The following is a 17221-nucleotide window of genomic DNA, read 5'->3' as shown; positions in this document are numbered from 1 at the left end:
TCGTCGGTTTTCCGCCTGGCGATAGTGTGTGTGCTCAGTGTGCTTAGTGAGCCGCCACGCTCGGTCGGAGTCGGTTGGCCTTTTCTTTTCGCGAAGATTTCTTAATCGCGGCCAAACGTGCGCCACACATATCTCTGCGTTCTGTGTTGTTTATACAAAAATTACATAAAAAGAATAATAATAATAATTGAATGGCAAACTGGGGACGCGGCGCGCTCTTCTCGCTTTGGAACGAAATCCATTGTGGTAGCATCTATATGTACATATATCGAATTGGATCGGGCATAACACACATTGCACTGCATATTCCCGATTGCGAAATAGTTTGTTTATATTGAGCGATTCTGTATTTGCTGCTCAACCTGTTGTGCGCAAAGTTTTCAAAGTGTATGGACTCGATTTAATTGTGAGCGCAATACAAATGTTTTGAACTGAATTTGGAAAAAGTGAAAACTTCTTGCAGTGTTTTGGCCATAAGTTCCTGCTTTTATTGGCCATCATGAAGCAGTTGTTCAATATAATACACTGTGATCACTTGAATGGGCATGTTCGCTCCATTTATGACAATTTGAATACAGATATCTGTGGCATTGACCGTGTGCGTCGTGTTTTTACGTTTTTCAGCATTTTTCTGCTACTTTTTGGATGGATGTTTGTTTGCAGTAGATACAAAAAGTGAGTTTCATTCATTTGAGGGATTTAAATATATGTACATATGTGTATATTTGCATTATACCCAAAGTAATGCAACTTGGGCGGCCAGAGCTGAATTGACACACTTTCAAGTTGAAACTAAAATAATAGTGAATTTCGCTCTGTTTTTTATTTGTTTATTTTCGACCGAAGTGTAAACATGTACTTCTTTTGTTTACACCAGAGCTAGCAATTTTTTGCTTGAAATTGTGCAAAGGCCTTAAACTAAAATAAGGTCAAATGTAATGGGTTTCAAATGCCATAGAAAATGTTTGATTATCATCAGAAGTTTGATGTCCAGTTTACTCTTTGCTCAATTAGGCCCAAAATCAGAGTGTAAATAAATTCAACATAGCAAACGTATATTTTAGAGAAGCGAATGAGCACATTTGTTTAAATTTAGCACATACGTTTTGTAGATTAAACGAATTCTGGAGAAATGACTAGGGAGCTCATGTGTGTTACCTCATTTAGAATTCACACAGACAGCCGTTTATGGTCCAAGATAACATAAAACATATTTTAAGTGGTTAATTTTTATTTTTTGCACGCACTTTAAGTCATTTGCATACACAATTGTCGGTTGCCAATTGTTTGTTTAAACAAAAAGTAAGCGTGAGAATTTTATGACTTTTCTATGAAAGGAAAGTTTTGTTAACTTGTTCTCAAATATTTCTAAAGGTCAGAGGATTGTTATTTCCTTTCAGTAAAAACTATTTATACACATATCATTTGAATAAAATATATTATCTACCCCTTATTTCGTTCCGGAAACTCCCTCAAAATCCCATAATTGATATCCGTACTTCAAGTGCATTGAAAATCGAATGCAACCCGCAGCGAAATTAAAAAACAATCAACTTGGCATTCCAAATTCGAAAAATAACGCATCGCGTGCCAAAGTATTCTCAATGGGATGTATCTCAAATGGGTAAATCTCAATTGGTTCTGCAGCGCACTTTGCTTTAAGGGCGGATTCTTATAAATAAATATGCGGATGAACACGAAATCAATATCATTTAGAACTGCAGTTAATTATAGACATTTAGCTGCATGATTTTTATGATTTATTATGCTCATATTGTGAAGTGGTTCCATATGAGATCTTTGTAAGAAATGATCTGGAGGGATTTCCATATAAAATTATATGATATATGGTCATGATATCTATATCTCTTAATCCTCCTAACTTCCTTCGTGTTAAAGCAGATGCCATAAAACATTGCTCATGTTCCACAATGAACGTGCGGCGATCTCACTGCTCCTTTTGGCCCTGAATAGCTTCGAATTGGCCAGAATCTTTTTGCCCCACCAAAATGTTCGGAATCTGAACCAACTCTTTCAGTCAAGTCCCAGGGATCTCAACTATTTGGTTGTCATTGGATCGGGTGAGCTCTGGAACGCGATCTTCTCCACCTTGCTGACCCTCATGCTAATGCTCTACCATCGAATGGTGGAGCGCAAAAAGGCGACAGGTGAGTGGATTGGTCAATAGAGAAGTTACCTCATATAGCTTTGTTCCAATTTCAGTGTTTTTGTACGCCAGCACCGCTGTGGAGGCATTGACATTTGCCCTGCTATCCAATGAACTTTTCGAGCTGGGTCGCTACGAGGATTTCCTGGAGCTGCAGACGTGCCTGGTGGCCATGTCTGCCATGTGCATGGTGTTCCTGGCCATGCTGGACGGATTAACTGTGTATAAAGAAGTGAGCATTTATTAAAAAGTATCTTAAAGATACGGCTGTAAAGCGTACTATGAGATTTTGTAATATTAAAATTATTTAAAGATTAAGCTATAAGATATATTAAATTTAAATTTTATTTATTTATTTATTTTTATTATTCTATTATTTATTATATTTTATTTAAGCTGACAAATTAAATTGATAGCTGGGAATAATCAATGTAAATTGTTGTAAAGCTTAATACAATAGTGATAACTAGTTAAATTTGTTAAATTCCTTCTTACCAAACGAATGGAAACTACTTCATTGTTTTATTTAAAAAATGTGTTTATTTCAATGGCCAAAACGTATTTATTTAAATGCTGCGCTAATAAATGCAAGTTGGCGCAACAGAGGAAGCCAAAAATCGCAATGCGAGTAGTTGCATGTTTAAATTTTAATTGGGGTTAAGTGGAGATTTTGAGCTTAATGTCTATCATACTTGGCGAAAATGTTTATGTTGTTTATTCTATATTTTTTTGTTGTTGCCATCCAGTTTGTGGCTTTGCCACAGGATGAGTCCCGGGCCAACTGGCAAAGTGGGAAATGAAGGCTCAACCAAAGAGTTGAATATTTAAATACACAAAAAAGTGTGGATGAGCATATATATGTAGCTGTGGGCAATTGTCGTGATTTATAGAATTAACTAAATTAACAAAAATTTGCATCCCACAGTGCTATCACGACGACTATTTGGATGACTATGGCAAAATAGGCTACAAGCACTCATTGGCAACATTTTACTCCAAGTCCTGTTTTTGGTGGCTAACTCCACTTTTGTGGCTGGGCTACAAGGAACCGCTGGAGCTGGAGGATTTGGGCCAAATGAAGCTGGAGGATAGTGCCAGGTCGCACTACGACCACTTCTTGTACATTTACACTGAGAAGAAAGTAGGGCTGCCCCATACCATATCTATCGCTCTTAACTAGTTTGATTTTTTTTTGTTTCAGAAAAAGTCAAATTCATCCCCATCCCTGTGGTATTGCTATATAAAGAACAGTTGGCCAATGTTTGCCCTGGGCGGAATTTTGAAACTTGCCGGTGATTTATTTGCCCTGGTTGGACCGCTGGCCATACAGAAAATCGTTGTATATATCGAACAACTTTATGCCCAGGCCTCTGAGCCGCCGGAGAAGTCACCCGGCGACGCTCTGCTGTCCACCTCCTGGATTCTGGGCACCGAATTCGACGAGGTCTTCGGCACGAACATCGATAAGGTGCGAATATATAGCAGCACCTGGTCGGATCTCCTGGCGAATGGATGGTGCATCGCCTGGATCGTCCTGCTGGCGGCCATCACACAAGGCGCCCTGTCCCAGGCATCGACGCACATACTCAATATGACGGGCATCAGGATTAAGACGTCCCTACAGGGTCTAATTTATAGAAAAAGTTTGCTACTCAATGCGGACGGTGGCTGCGATAGCAGTGATTCCACGGACCCAGTTCAGTCAACTTCTCCCACTCCGGATGAGAAACAGAAAAACGATGATTCCATGGCAACGCCAGAGCACGTGGACAATCCAAATGGTGAGTCAGTAAATCAGGGAATTATAGAACAAATCCTATTGATAATAATCCCCATTGATGTAGACAAAAACTCTAATCTTCCTAGTTAAGTTTAATTAAAGTCAGTAAAGTTTTAAAGGAACCTTTTGGCAATGGAAAGTGGCAGAATGTTCTATTTGACTGATTTTATATGCAAGCAATTGATATCTAATTTTTACTAGTATTATAATCTTTTTATTTTTATACTTTTCAGAACCAAATATCAGCCATGACATTGGCAGCATCACCAACCACATGACCGAGGACACACGGAACATCATGGAATTCTTCCTGATCATCCACTATGCCTGGGCCATTCCCTTCAAGGTTCGCATGGAGATTGGCCTATTTAGTTGGCTAATCGTTTTTTACAATTTATGAGCAACTTGTGTGCCATTTGGGCTCCATTTGATGTCCGCTAACAACAAGGCTAATTTATCGCATTTGCTGTCTGAGAAATCCTTGACTGGAAAGGCGAATATAAATGTTTTTAATAAGCTCAATAATAGTCGGGCTATAAATTTGATTTTATTTAAAGTTGCCTTTTGCTCGAGTTATTTGTAAATATTTATTTGCTATTTTTGCTAATATTTCTTAGACAAGCGACTTTTTATTGTTCAATAATATTTTAATGGCTGAGTAACATGATTTTAAAACATTTTTATTGCTTATTTCAGATAGCCGTGGTCATATATTTATTATATATGAATTTGGGTATCAGTGCAGTGATTGGATCCATTGTTTGCATTGTGATAATGACGCCACTGCAGTTTTTCATCGGAAATGCCATGTCCAAAAATGCAGAGGTTATAGCGGTGGGTATTGACTTTATAAAAAATATAGCACTTATTTTAATTATTATTTTTAAAGAGATATACCGATGAGCGTTTGAAAAAAATACACGACACACTAGTTGGCATTAAAGTGATAAAACTGAATGCCTGGGATGAGGTATTTCTCAAAAAGATTCAAGAGGCGCGACGAAAGGAGCTCAAGTATCTCAACAAGGATGCCACATTCTGGACCCTAATGGGTATGTATTATCCTGATCCCTAGAAAGATCTATTATATTTATAATAAGCCCACTTTTCTTTGTATTAGCCGTACTCACACATGTTGCCACCGTACTGATCACATTCGTTACTCTGGGCGTTTATGTGTGGCTGCATCGGGATCAGGAGTTCGATTTGAATGCCAGTCGTTTGTTCTCCTCGCTGGCACTTTTCCAGCAGCTAACCGTTCCGCTCCTGATCTTCCCCATCACAGTGCCCATTATCATAGCGGCCAGGGTATCGACGCGTCGATTGGAGCGATTCCTAAAGTCCAGCGAGATCCAGAAGCAATTCGAGGGCATTCGCAATATGGCCAGAATTTTGAGCAAAAGCGATGCCTCATTGGATATGTATGAAACGCAGGAGAAATCGAATATGACCATGCGAACGGCCCAAGCGGAAAACAGGCTAAATGAAAAGCGACTCGCGCAAAAGGCCCAAACTCCTGAGCTCGCCACTAACTCCACGCCACTGCTGCAAAATGCCGAGGAATCGGCGGAGGATATCTCGCCATCCACTGTCCAGGAACTGGGCCACAACAAGCTGGTGCAGCAGCGAAGGGAACTGCTACGGAATACACCATATGTGGCCATTCGGCCGCCCAAAATGCGCGGCAGTGTGATGGAGAGACCCGTGGAATTCTCGGTGATTCGGGCCAGAAACACGGATAGCTGGCGACGTGATTCCCTACTGCTGAAAATGCCCGACGACATTGCCGTATCGATCAACGACGGCCTCTTCACGTGGCAGCCGCAAAGTCAGATGCCAGTGGTGCAGCTCCATGTGCCCGGCATCATTGTTCCCAAGGGAAAGCTAACCATAGTTGTGGGCAAGAACGGCAGTGGCAAGACATCCTTGCTATCGGCGCTCCTCATGGAGATGCCGCTCCTCGCAGGCAACATGTTTTGGCATAAGTGAGTAAACATCATCTAATCAAACGGACATATGGGCATACGGACAAAACGAACTTACGGACATACTTCAACGGGTTAGTTTTCATCGCAGAACTTAAAAAACTCTTACTTGTGAAAATTTAAAAATATGTTTTAATTTAAAGCATATTCTTGGCTGCTCGCATAGGGAGACCTTTTTCAATTTCCTGGGGCCAAGATTAAGCACGATTCCTTGTCTGTCAACACAGAAAACCCAGACAACACGGCTCCTGTAAATTTGCTTAGCTATTTATGTGCTTATTTTCAGTTGTGCAAACAGCAACAGAAGCTAAGCAACATAGTGGATAAGTTTGTTTGCCCGTTTATCAAATTAATTGCATAATTTTCAACTATTTCGAAAAATATGAATTTGTATTGCAGCTGGTTTATCTAGTTACCTAGTTAATGTTACTTTAAAGTTCAATATCTGAACTAGGCGATATTAGGTCAACCCATTTTCCGCACAAAAATCAAAGAAAGTAGGTGGAATAGTTTAAACTTTAGTGGTTGGTTGCTGCCGCAATCGAATCCGCCGCAGTCATACAACATATTTTAACAGTCGTTTCAATGCGAGCCACGTGATTCCGTAATTTATCACAAAACGCCTGTGTGCGTTGTTAATTTTATTGCACATAAAATAAAAATGGCATAGCCGTCTGGCTGAGGGTGGGAAAAAAGGGTGGAGGCCATACACAAATGCATTTAAGAAATGGAAATCGCGCAGTGGAAACGAAGGCTTGCTCCTTTACAGCAGAAGTCGCTGCGATCCTGTGGCCTGTGCTTATATTGCTTCCTTCAGGAGCTTCCATCCCCATCCCCATTCCCATTCTCCATCTCTAACTGCATCTTGGCAACCGGCAAATGTGCAATAATTTCAATTACTGTAATAAATGTCTATGTTAGTTCGAGTACGCCTTTTTCTGTGGTATCTTCGGGGCTTTCCTTTCCTGTCCGCATTTGGCTTGCAAATTTATGCTTCCTTATATGTATATACTGCCTGAAATACATTCAATGAGGAAACTCTGATACTTTATATTAAATCACTCATTCGGTATTTAAAACATAAAAGATTGTTATGTGTACCTAACTAGTTTGCTACGCAGCTTAAGCGATTTAAACTCTCTAGTTTTACCTTCATACGGACATGAGCTGATATTTTATGATTATAATTAATTTTATTTTAACGTTTTCTTTTCTAGAACCTGCACTATTTCCTATGTTTCACAACAACCTTGGCTCCTAAATGACACCATTAGGGAGAACATACTTTTCGGAGAGTCCTTTCGACCGAAACGTTATGATTTCGTATTGGAAGCCTGTGCCCTGAAACCGGATATTGAGCTAATGCCTCGAGGAGATCTTACCATCATCGGGGAGCGTGGGATCAATATCTCTGGTGGACAAAGGCAGCGAATTGCCATAGCTCGAGCTATTTATTCATCGGCTAATGTGGTCATTATGGTGAGTTCATATATGTTCGAAACTAAGTAATTCAACTATATTAGCAATGAGATATCTTGTTGCGATTAAAATATATATTCATATTATATCTCTAGTGGGATATATCCCTGATCATTATCGCGTTACCTTTTCCTGACCTGTACTTTTGGGCCTAAATATTTAATTCGTAACACATATACATTAAAATTTTCCAAAATGTCTTTCGACCAGAAGGAGATTTTCAGTTTGATGTACAAACTGGCTCGGCTAATAGTGCCGGATACTCGAGTTGAATATGATTCGATGGGTGCCGTGCACATTCCTCTCGATCGAATGTTCGGTCCGCAGACCATGAGATCCCTGATGAAATTTCCGATTGGGGGAGTTGAGGAACGAATGCCAGTATGACAGTATTGACTTTGAAAATATAGATTCTTATGGTTTCCAAACTAACAGCGACCACTCATAAAAGCTTTGGGCATAGTGAAGAAATCAGCTGCGGAGACGAACAAAATCCATTGTCTGGAGGAGCACTTATGCGATGCCATTTCCAAGGCCTGCGATGATGTTATATCCGGCAAACTCTATGACGAGGAGCACTTTCCGTTGGTTATATGGCAGGATGGATGCGGCGAGCACACAAACATGAACGTAAACGAGGTCATTTGCAATCGAGCCATCGAGATCATGGGCGGTCAGATGGGCTCCAAGGAGCCGGTGGATCCCAATGAACATGTCAACATGGCACAAAGTTCCCATGACACCTTCTCCACAGCCGTGCGCATCGCCGTGGCCATGCAGCTGCAGGAGAAGCTGTATCCCAGCTTAAGGACCTTTATTGATTTGCTGGGCAAGAAGTCTAACGATTGGATGGACTTGATCAAGATTGGCAGAACGCATCTAATGGACGCCGTTCCTCTGTCCCTTGGCCAGGAGTTCAGTGGCTATCAGCAGCAGCTTGTTAACGGTAGGACGCGACTGGACTGTGCCATGTGCCGATTGTATCAGTTGCCCATGGGCGGCACCATTGTGGGCACCAAAGTGGACACCAAGGACGGATACTCGGCGCAGTGCATCAAGCGGATAGCCGAGCTGACATTCCTACCCTTTGTGGAGTCCCCGAATTTTTTTGAATCCATCTCCGCCTGCGATTGCCTGGTGGAACTGCACGGGGAACTCAACACGATTGCCGCGAGTGTGATGAAGATAGCGAATGACATACGATTCCTTGGATCGGGACCACGTTGTGGATTTGGTGAACTGCATCTGCCGGAGAACGAACCTGGTAGTTCCATCATGCCCGGCAAAGTGAATCCCACGCAATGCGAAGCCATGTCCATGATCTGCGCCCAGGTGATGGGCAACCATGTGGCCGTCTCCATGGGTGGTTCCTGTGGCCACTTTCAGCTGAACACCTTTATGCCCATGATTGCCTCCAATGTTCTGCGCTCGATTACACTTTTGGGCGATGGCATGAAGTCCTTCTGCACCAACTGCCTCGAGGGCATCGAGCCCAACAGGAGCAAGATTGGTAGCATCCTCAAGGAGTCCCTAATGCTGGTCACCGCCCTGAGTCCACACATTGGCTACGAGCGATCCGCTGAGATCGCCAAGGCAGCCCACCTCAACGGAACCACTTTGGAGCAGGAGGCACTCCTTGATGGCATCCAGCGGGAGGACTTCAGGGAGTGGGTGCAGCCCAGCAAGATGCTGGGTCCTGAATAGTCGAAATGGCCACAAAACAATCATATCATAATTTAAATACCTTGTTTCAATTATTATGTCGAGCTTTAAATTTTAATGTATGCGGTCATATAATATATGTACATTTGTTTATATGTTATATATGACTATATACTTTGGTAATATATTATTAAATATAATTTTCATATCCCTATATTTTGTTTAGGATGACCCATTGGCTTCACTTGACAACGAGGTGGGCGAGCACATATTCCAGCACTGCATACGTGAGATGCTACAAAAGTCGAATCGAACTTTTATCCTTGTGACTCAGCAATTGCACCGCATTAAGGAGGCAGAATACGTAAGTCCTTTAGGACACAATACACATTTTATGTAATTTATATAATTTATATATTATATTATTACTTTATATATTATATATTTACTTTAACTAATTTGGGAAGACTTTAAACCCATACTTGTTGCATATTTATAGCCTTTCTTAAGAAACTCTTACACTTTATTCGAATTTATTTGTTATAAGATATATTACTATAGTTTTTCTATTTAACCTTTAGTTAATTGCAATAAAAGATGGTCGTATTGAAGCGTGTGGCAGCTATGCGGACATTGAATTGATGCAACCGCGAATTACCGCCGAGTGGAACGCGATCATTGCGATGGCGAAGGCCAAGAAGGATAACCCACCCCAGAAGTAAGTGCTACTACACTTGTACTTCTATTAACCAATTCCAATAGTAATACATTAACATACTCAGTCCAGGTGAAAAGACAGCAGGTGAGCGCTGGAAATTGCTGAGGAACGTGAGCAAGCTGGGATTACAGCGCTCGATTTCGGTGACGATGGATGCGAGTGCGGCATGCCACGCGGATGCAACTGATGGCAGTGGCTGCATATCGGTGGCCAATATGCAATCGAATGTGGTCGAGGAGGATGAGGAGGATGACCAAGTGTCTGTGGTACGGGTATACAGCTAATGTAATTCAATCAGTTTAATATTTCCATACCCTTTAACCCGCAGTCATATACCATCGGTAATGCATCCTGTGGCGGCTTCAGCTTGCAGCGCAAACGTTCCAGTATCTATGGCTCCCGGCATCTGATGTACGATGTACCGCTGCCGATCGACGAGTGCCAGGGAGACGATGTCATCATGCGTCCTCGTCGCCGGCACACTCTTGGTCGTCGTGGTAGTCGGAACACCAATTCCTTCCATCGATTGAGTGGTCTCAGCACCCTGACGGCCACTTCGGAGTCCAGTTCCACCAGTGGTGATGTGCTGAGCCGCAGTGTCTTGGCCACCAGTTGCAGCAGCTATGCGGAGAGCAGTGTGGATGGTGGTGATTTGGCCACGGCGGCACCAGAACCACGAGTTCAATCCTGGCAGCCGACACAGCATGTGACTCATCATCAGCCGCTGTCACGGAACGCCTCCTCGCCGCCAGCCATGGAGGTGGCCAATCCGGACGTTAAGAAGTCGGAGGATTCCAGGAGATCCAATACGAGCTCGGAGGGTCCTTTGGATGATCATGTTCGCGGCAGTTTTCAGCAGTTCCTGCGACGAATGTCCATGCGGCGTTCGAATAAGCCCAAAACCCATCATCATCCACTCAGTGCTTCAAATTCTATTCTGTAAGCGAAATGAGAAACTCCTTCAAAACAAACCTTTTTTAAATTAATTTATCTAATACTTTTAATTAATATTGTTAAATTTTCTCTTATAGAAGCATTTCTGAGGAATCTCCGCCCATTGTACATTTTCCTGCCTCAATTTTGGCGAAACATGGCAATAAGAACGAAATGCAGTCCGAAGAAAAGCCCAAGAAATGTAAGTTACTATAGAAATTCAAAACAATTTGGTTGTTAACTCACCTAAAATTGAGTGATTATCCTTTAAAAATTAGCTAGAAAACTTTCGTATAAACTTTCTAGCCTTTAAACGAATTAAGTTTAATGAAAATTTACGCTTTCTTGCGCCTTGGAAATATTCAATAATGAATATTGATTAGCTGATATTTATGCAGTCGGTCGGGAAAACTGTGTGCAAAATATTGCCATAATATTGGCGGAGGAAAATTGTTCATCCTTTTGCTTTTTTTTTGGCCAATACACTTGGGAACTCGGCATCCTTTTAGTTTACTCCTGGATGCATGCGTGTAGCTTAAAACTTAAATCAACTTTGATTTTAAAAGTTCCGAGCTCCCGAGCGGTAAGTCAAAGAGACAGTGTTCCAGGGCGCGAAAAGTTTCCAAGGCAGAAACTTTGGCCAACTCCGATGCATTGATCTATCAATATTTGGCTGATAAGTCAGCGGGTTCGAAAACTTTCGATTTAATCAATGCTGCGAGTGTCACTCCAATCGAACCCACGCAACCCAGCGAATCCATCGAATCCATCCGATTCATCCTTTGCCACGCAAATCCGCAGACGCCGTGGAAACTTTGCTTTCAATTAGTTTGTCGGCGGAAGTTGTTAAATTAAACGGCAGCATGGTTTAATTGATGTGGGCCCATGTGGCACTTGCAAAAGGTACAAAACATCTCGGTACCAATTAAAAGTCAATCAGAAGTTCCACGAAAGCAACTTTAGTTATTCTCTTTTGCAACTCAAAGTGCATATGCGTTAAGTTTGAGCTTTAATGTTTTATTGATTTAAATCTTAGTTATATGTTACTTTAGATCAAGTTTGTAGGAGTGTTGTACCTTACTCATACTAGTATTTACATAATTTAGCACAAATATTATATAAGACAAACAAGAAAGCTTCTTTTGTTCCTCCAAACACATCCTCTGATCCTGTGCATCCTCTACTCTTACTTCTTTTTCAAAAAATCAGGCGTAAATATTGACTCGAAGGAAACCACAATAAATTGCGATGACAAATGCGATTCAGCATCGGACAAAGAATCGAGGGCAAACGTGACATCATCCCCGGCCGACCAGGAGGAGCAGCACAATGAGGGACACGTGCTGGCCGTGGTGGCAGGTGAATCTGGCCGGGAATCAATGCCACTGGCCAGGATGCCAATTGATACGGAACGCAAATATGGCAAAATATCGGACGACATATATCTAATGTACATACGAGCCGCCGGCCTGCCCATAATCACCATCTTTTTTATCACCGCACTAATTTGGCAGTGTTTGCGTGTCTACACGGACGTTTGGCTGCAGCAGTGGAGCGATGTCCACGGCGGAGTCGCGTCCAAGGGCCACGTGGTGCTCCAACCGCCGGAGCAGGACCACGAAGTCACGTACTATTTTCGCATGTACGCCGCCATTTCGTGTGTTTGTATAATAATGGCCCTGGTATCAACACCGGCCGGACAATATGCCGGCTGTAATGCCCGTCGTAATTTGCACGATAAGCTGCTGCAAACGATTTTGCATAAAACGCTGCACTTTTTCCAAGTGACCCCGCTTGGGCGTATTGTGAATCGTTTCAGCAACGATATGGCCGTCATTGATAAGGTGAGATTTGTTATTTCTGTTATCCAGGCGTTGTTTTAGCCATCGAATGGGCTCCCAATCAATAACCCCATTTGTTGCGGCACGACACAGTGGCTAGATGGTCGCCAGTTTGATTGAGATTCGTTCTGTGGATAAGCACGGATTTATTTAACCATAAATATACTCGTTAACCGGCAGAGTATATGGGTTAAATAGATGCTTTGAAATAAAATATATATAAACTATATTTATATTTCGATCTAGCTATATCCGTTTAATGTACATACTCCACATTCATTTTCTCACACTTCTTTGAGTTGAGTAAAGGGTATCCAATAGTTGCAGCAATCGACGAGAGAGTTCTCTCTCCTTTTTTTTCTGAAACCATGAGCTATGTGCAAGTGGCCTGTAACTTAAATAATTCATAACCATATTGTATTATGTCCTCAGAAAATTGCCGCCACAGGACAACGCCTGCTGCAGTTCACTTTGCTCTGCCTTTCGGCCATTCTCATAAACGTCACCATCACACCCTGGATTTTGCTACTCACGCTGCCCATCTGTGGAGCATACTATCTCATTCAGAAGTTCTACAGGTGCTCAGCCAGGTGGGGAGTATAAGTCTGCTTTAGTTTTGCACAAATATCTATTTTTTGATATTTTTAGAGAACTGCAGCGTATTGAAAACGCAACTAACTCCCCCGTCATATCCCATCTATCGGAGACCATTCAAGGAGTGACCACGATTCGAGCCTTTAACCAACAGACTCGATTCACCGAAATCCTTTTCAAACGACTCGAGGCAAACACAATCGCCTATGCACTGCTCAACACCAGTCATCGATGGCTGGGAGTATCTCTGGTTAGTACAAAAAATTTAAATCAAATTCTATATATAAAATATGTTATGAAGTAACAAGTATTCTTGTTACTCCGCAGAAATGCTGATCGTCTTAAACTTTTAATTTTTTATAACAACCTAATAACTGCCAGTAATTCATTAAGTGGTGGACCGCTTTCAGTGCGAAACCAGACCTCAACCATCTTCGCCAGCGATGGGTCGGTCACCAGGCCAACTCCTTAATCACTCCGCACAGTCGCTTGCTTTAATGTTTTTCTTCTCCTGCAGGACTATTTGGGTGGATGCATTGTTTTTGTGGCCACAGTGACGGCATTGACAGCGGCGAGCGTCAGTTGCAGGAGGCACTACGAGGCAACCACATCCCCATCCGCATCCCCATCCCCATTCGAAACTTATGCTGTCACCAAGAGCCCGTCGGAGCTGAGACCATCGCCATCGCTGGTGGGTCTGGCCATAAACTACACGTTGTTGGTGCCGATTTACCTTAATTGGGTTGTAAAACTTTTGGCTGATATGGAGATGTATGCGGGCTCCGTGGAACGCATCGCCCACTATGCCCAGGGACAGGACGCTGATGCGGATGTGGATGCGGACTTGGATCAGGAGCCGTCGTCCAATGAAGATGTGAGCGCCGAAGTCGATAGGTCGTCCCAGTCGGCTGGTGACAAAGTTTACCCAGGCGCAACGACAGCTGCCGGTGATGTTGATGAAGATGGAGACCAGCAACGAAATGGAGGAGCACGCGGTGGCAGTGGTGGCTGTGGAGCCCGGCAAGGACATGAAAATGGGGCTGAGGCAAACGCTGATAAATTAAATGCAGGCAATGCAACCGGCGACGGCAATCACTTAAACTTCAACCTCCCACCGGCGACAGCTGGCGACAAGGTGGAGCAGGCGACGACAAAGACGTCGGTGATTAAAGATAAGCAACTGCCACCGCAGCAGGACGACAAGGACAAGAAGGTCGTCCTGCCAAATGAGCCGGCCAAGAAGCTCGAACGCTGTAAGTTTGCATCACTCCCGGGGGCATTTGCAACGCATCACTGGAATTCGAAAATATTTTGAACAAACTTTTGTGGGCATGTCCTTGGGTTATTTGATTGCAATATAAGTTTGGGTAATTAGCAGCCGACACAAAACTATGCATTTCGAATTGCGGTTGAAGCTCAATGATTTCAATTATTACATTCGGGTCACATTTTAATCAGCGAACCAGATTTTAATTTCAAACTCAACTTTTTGCAACTTTCAGATCAAAGTGTGCCAATTTCGTGGCCACAAAGAGGTGATATCAATTTCGATAATGTTAGTCTGCGATACGAGGGGCAGAAACAAAATGTCATCAGCAATCTAACACTGAAAATTCCCGCCGGCCAACGGGTGAGTAAATCCAAAAGCCATCCGTACAACATTTTTATTGATTTGTGAAAAAAAAAAGAGTAAGGACCCTGCAAACTCGCTGACTTTGGTTAGATGGCAAAATCAGTAAAACAGATGTCAGTCATATTGATTGAAGTTTAAAATTGAATCATCAGTGAAAAACAAGAAGGGGTGAAACCCTGTTTTTTCGTTTAAAAAATGATGAGATAATAAATCACAAAACTGGAACAAAGAAGTCACTGCATTTAATAGGTTTTAATTGTTCTAAACTGAAATGTTGATTGATGACGACGCATCTGGTTCACAAGTTTGTAAAATAGCAAAAATATTACCCAGTTGATTGTGTTAAATGTGAAAAGATGCCACTGATTCCACACACTCGACACTCGTTAGAATGCAACTTTGTTCAATCCCCTCGCAATTCGTTTACAGATTGGCATCTGTGGTCGCACTGGCAGTGGTAAATCATCCTTGGGTCTGTCCCTCTTCGGTGTCCTCCAAACGACCAGGGGCCACATCTACATCGACGACGTGGACATCCAGCGCATCCGACCAGACGAGCTGCGAACCAGACTGTCGATAATTCCGCAGGATGTGCATTTGTTCAACGCAACCATACGTGAAAATCTCGATCCACACGGTTACTTCCAGGACCTGCAATTGTGGAATTGCCTCGAGTTGGCGCAGCTGAAGGAGTTTGTCAACGGGCACCTTCCACTCGGTTTGGGTGAGTCCTCTTTTTGCCATTTTAGAACTAACAATAGCGTCTTCAAGTGGCTTTTGCTGTCCTTGGCTTTTGAGTTTGTCGTTTGCAAGAGTCATGAAAGCGAAAAAGTATCTTATTCCAGTTTGTGGTTAATGCATATTAGGTGTTTAGTTCTTGATCTAGATACAAACTTATTCTATAGTTTTAGATACAATAACTTGAATTTAATTAACTTTATTTTGTCCTGCAGACACGGTGATATGTGATGGAGGTCTGAATCTGAGTGCCGGCCATCGACAGCTGTTGTGCCTGGCACGTGCCATCTTGCGGGGATCCGTGTGCCTCGTCCTGGACGAGGCAACAAGTGTCCTGGACAGCAGCACGGAGAGTGCACTGCTCAGGGCGGCGGATCTGGCCTTCCGGGGTCGCACCATCATCACCATTGCCGTGAGTCCATTTACACATGTATAATCGCGGCACTTGAGGGCAGCTGTGATATGACCATTATTATTATTTATCCGCAGCATCGTCTGACAACTATTCTGGATTATGACCGCTTAATTGTGCTGGACCAAGGACGCATCGTGGAGGATGGCAATCCCAGAGAGCTGCAGCAGCTGGAGGGCTCCGTATTCCGTGGTTTGCTGGAGAAGGGCGCCAGCAAATGGTAGATCCTGGCTGCTTTCCGGCTATTTAACGATAATTGTGTCATACAGGGTTCTTAAGTGCATGTGTACTGCATTTTCCTAAAGAAGGACATATATACTTAATATATGTGTGAGTCTTAAATGTATTTAAGAAAGCCTCTATCCTTATATGATATATTTCCAAGTATTTTTTTACTAGTCATTTTTAGTTTCCACAAAGAGTGCTACATATACTTAATTTTTGCGAATAATAAAACGAGATATTGTATACACTTTTTGAAAGTTTTTCCATTCATTCGCAGGTAACAGTTGTATGCCAATTTTGGACATTGTTAAACGAAGTCAGTGTAACAGGAGTCCGAAAGTAACAAGTTATTACGACATTATGCACAATTTTGTGGCTGCAACTTGGGGATGCAACAGTAAACTGCGCACAAGGAGGTCAGCCAATTAGGGTTTGAATTGCTTCGGTATCAGACAGGCGATGCCTACCTCGGCACTCCGAATTCGAATGAATATGCAACGAGTTTGTAAGAAAATAGCACTTGCAAACTTGCCTCCTCTTGGGGCAGAAGATGTGGCCAGGCGGCGGCTTGGGGGATGGATACGGCACAAAACCGAAAATATTGCGAGAATAAATTGATTGTTAAATCGAAACAGCTAATGTTGGCCTGGCGGAAAAGTGGAGAGCAGGCTGTGTACTTCAATGATGCCCCGGCTCACTTTGTATGCATTTTTCAAGTGGTTCGCTGGGGCAATTAAACTTAATTGACGATGAGGAGCGTGCATTGTTAAGTGGGTTTCGGAAGGGGAATGATTTCATTTTTTTTCGCCCATTTTTTCCATTTTTTTTTGCGTTCAATAAGCGCCTTTGATTTCTGGAGGGGTCGAAAGCTGCCGATCGATTCCTAATTGGAGCATTTGATAGCAGCATTCATACGATATTTACTTCAAGCATTACAACTATTTCCGGAGGCCACAACGTACATACATATGTAGATGTCCTTAATAGCTTTCATGCCATTCATTCATTCAAGGCCACGTTCACTGAAATCAATGATTTCTTAATTGGAATGTTA

The 17221-nt window shown here is 42.5% G+C and overlaps 2 protein-coding genes across 2 annotated transcripts; both read left to right on the top strand.

Annotated features, from left to right (window-relative positions):
• The first annotated feature begins 499 nt into the window (after window positions 1-499).
• Window positions 500-16417, top strand: LOC6611921 (ATP-binding cassette sub-family C member Sur). Its single transcript, XM_032716526.1, has 23 exons — window positions 500-675; window positions 1903-2168; window positions 2224-2399; window positions 3093-3308; window positions 3369-3948; window positions 4181-4293; window positions 4644-4781; window positions 4837-4999; window positions 5068-5932; window positions 7150-7411; window positions 9300-9437; window positions 9655-9791; window positions 9856-10057; window positions 10120-10730; window positions 10823-10926; window positions 11934-12568; window positions 12998-13155; window positions 13214-13409; window positions 13677-14412; window positions 14662-14789; window positions 15222-15516; window positions 15746-15942; window positions 16020-16417. The coding sequence occupies exons 1-23, from the start codon at window positions 500-502 to the stop codon at window positions 16164-16166; spliced, it is 6639 nt and encodes a 2212-aa protein (XP_032572417.1). The 3' UTR covers window positions 16167-16417.
• Window positions 7524-9233, top strand: LOC116800634 (probable fumarate hydratase, mitochondrial). Its single transcript, XM_032716660.1, has 2 exons — window positions 7524-7792; window positions 7847-9233. The coding sequence occupies exons 1-2, from the start codon at window positions 7607-7609 to the stop codon at window positions 9113-9115; spliced, it is 1455 nt and encodes a 484-aa protein (XP_032572551.1). The 5' UTR covers window positions 7524-7606; the 3' UTR covers window positions 9116-9233.
• Window positions 16418-17221: the final 804 nt, after the last annotated feature.

The sequence above is a fragment of the Drosophila sechellia genome, chromosome 2L, assembly GCF_004382195.2.
Source record: "Drosophila sechellia strain sech25 chromosome 2L, ASM438219v1, whole genome shotgun sequence".
NCBI classification, from domain to species: domain Eukaryota; kingdom Metazoa; phylum Arthropoda; class Insecta; order Diptera; family Drosophilidae; genus Drosophila; species Drosophila sechellia.
This window is presented reverse-complemented; position numbering and strand designations above follow the sequence as displayed.

What these genes read in the sequence shown, in the direction of transcription:
- LOC6611921 (XM_032716526.1), top strand. Translation starts at nt 500, where the DNA reads ATGAAGCAGTTGTTCAATATAATACACTGTGATCACTTGAATGGGCAT. An exon ending in ACATTTACACTGAGAAGAAA is followed by an intron (nt 3,309 to 3,368) that starts GTAGGGCTGCCC and finishes TTTTTGTTTCAG; the next exon opens with AAAAAGTCAAATTCATCCCC. An exon ending in AAGGATAACCCACCCCAGAA is followed by an intron (nt 9,792 to 9,855) that starts GTAAGTGCTACT and finishes TAACATACTCAG; the next exon opens with TCCAGGTGAAAAGACAGCAG.
- LOC116800634 (XM_032716660.1), top strand. Translation starts at nt 7,607, where the DNA reads ATGTCTTTCGACCAGAAGGAGATTTTCAGTTTGATGTACAAACTGGCT. An exon ending in GAGTTGAGGAACGAATGCCA is followed by an intron (nt 7,793 to 7,846) that starts GTATGACAGTAT and finishes CCAAACTAACAG; the next exon opens with CGACCACTCATAAAAGCTTT.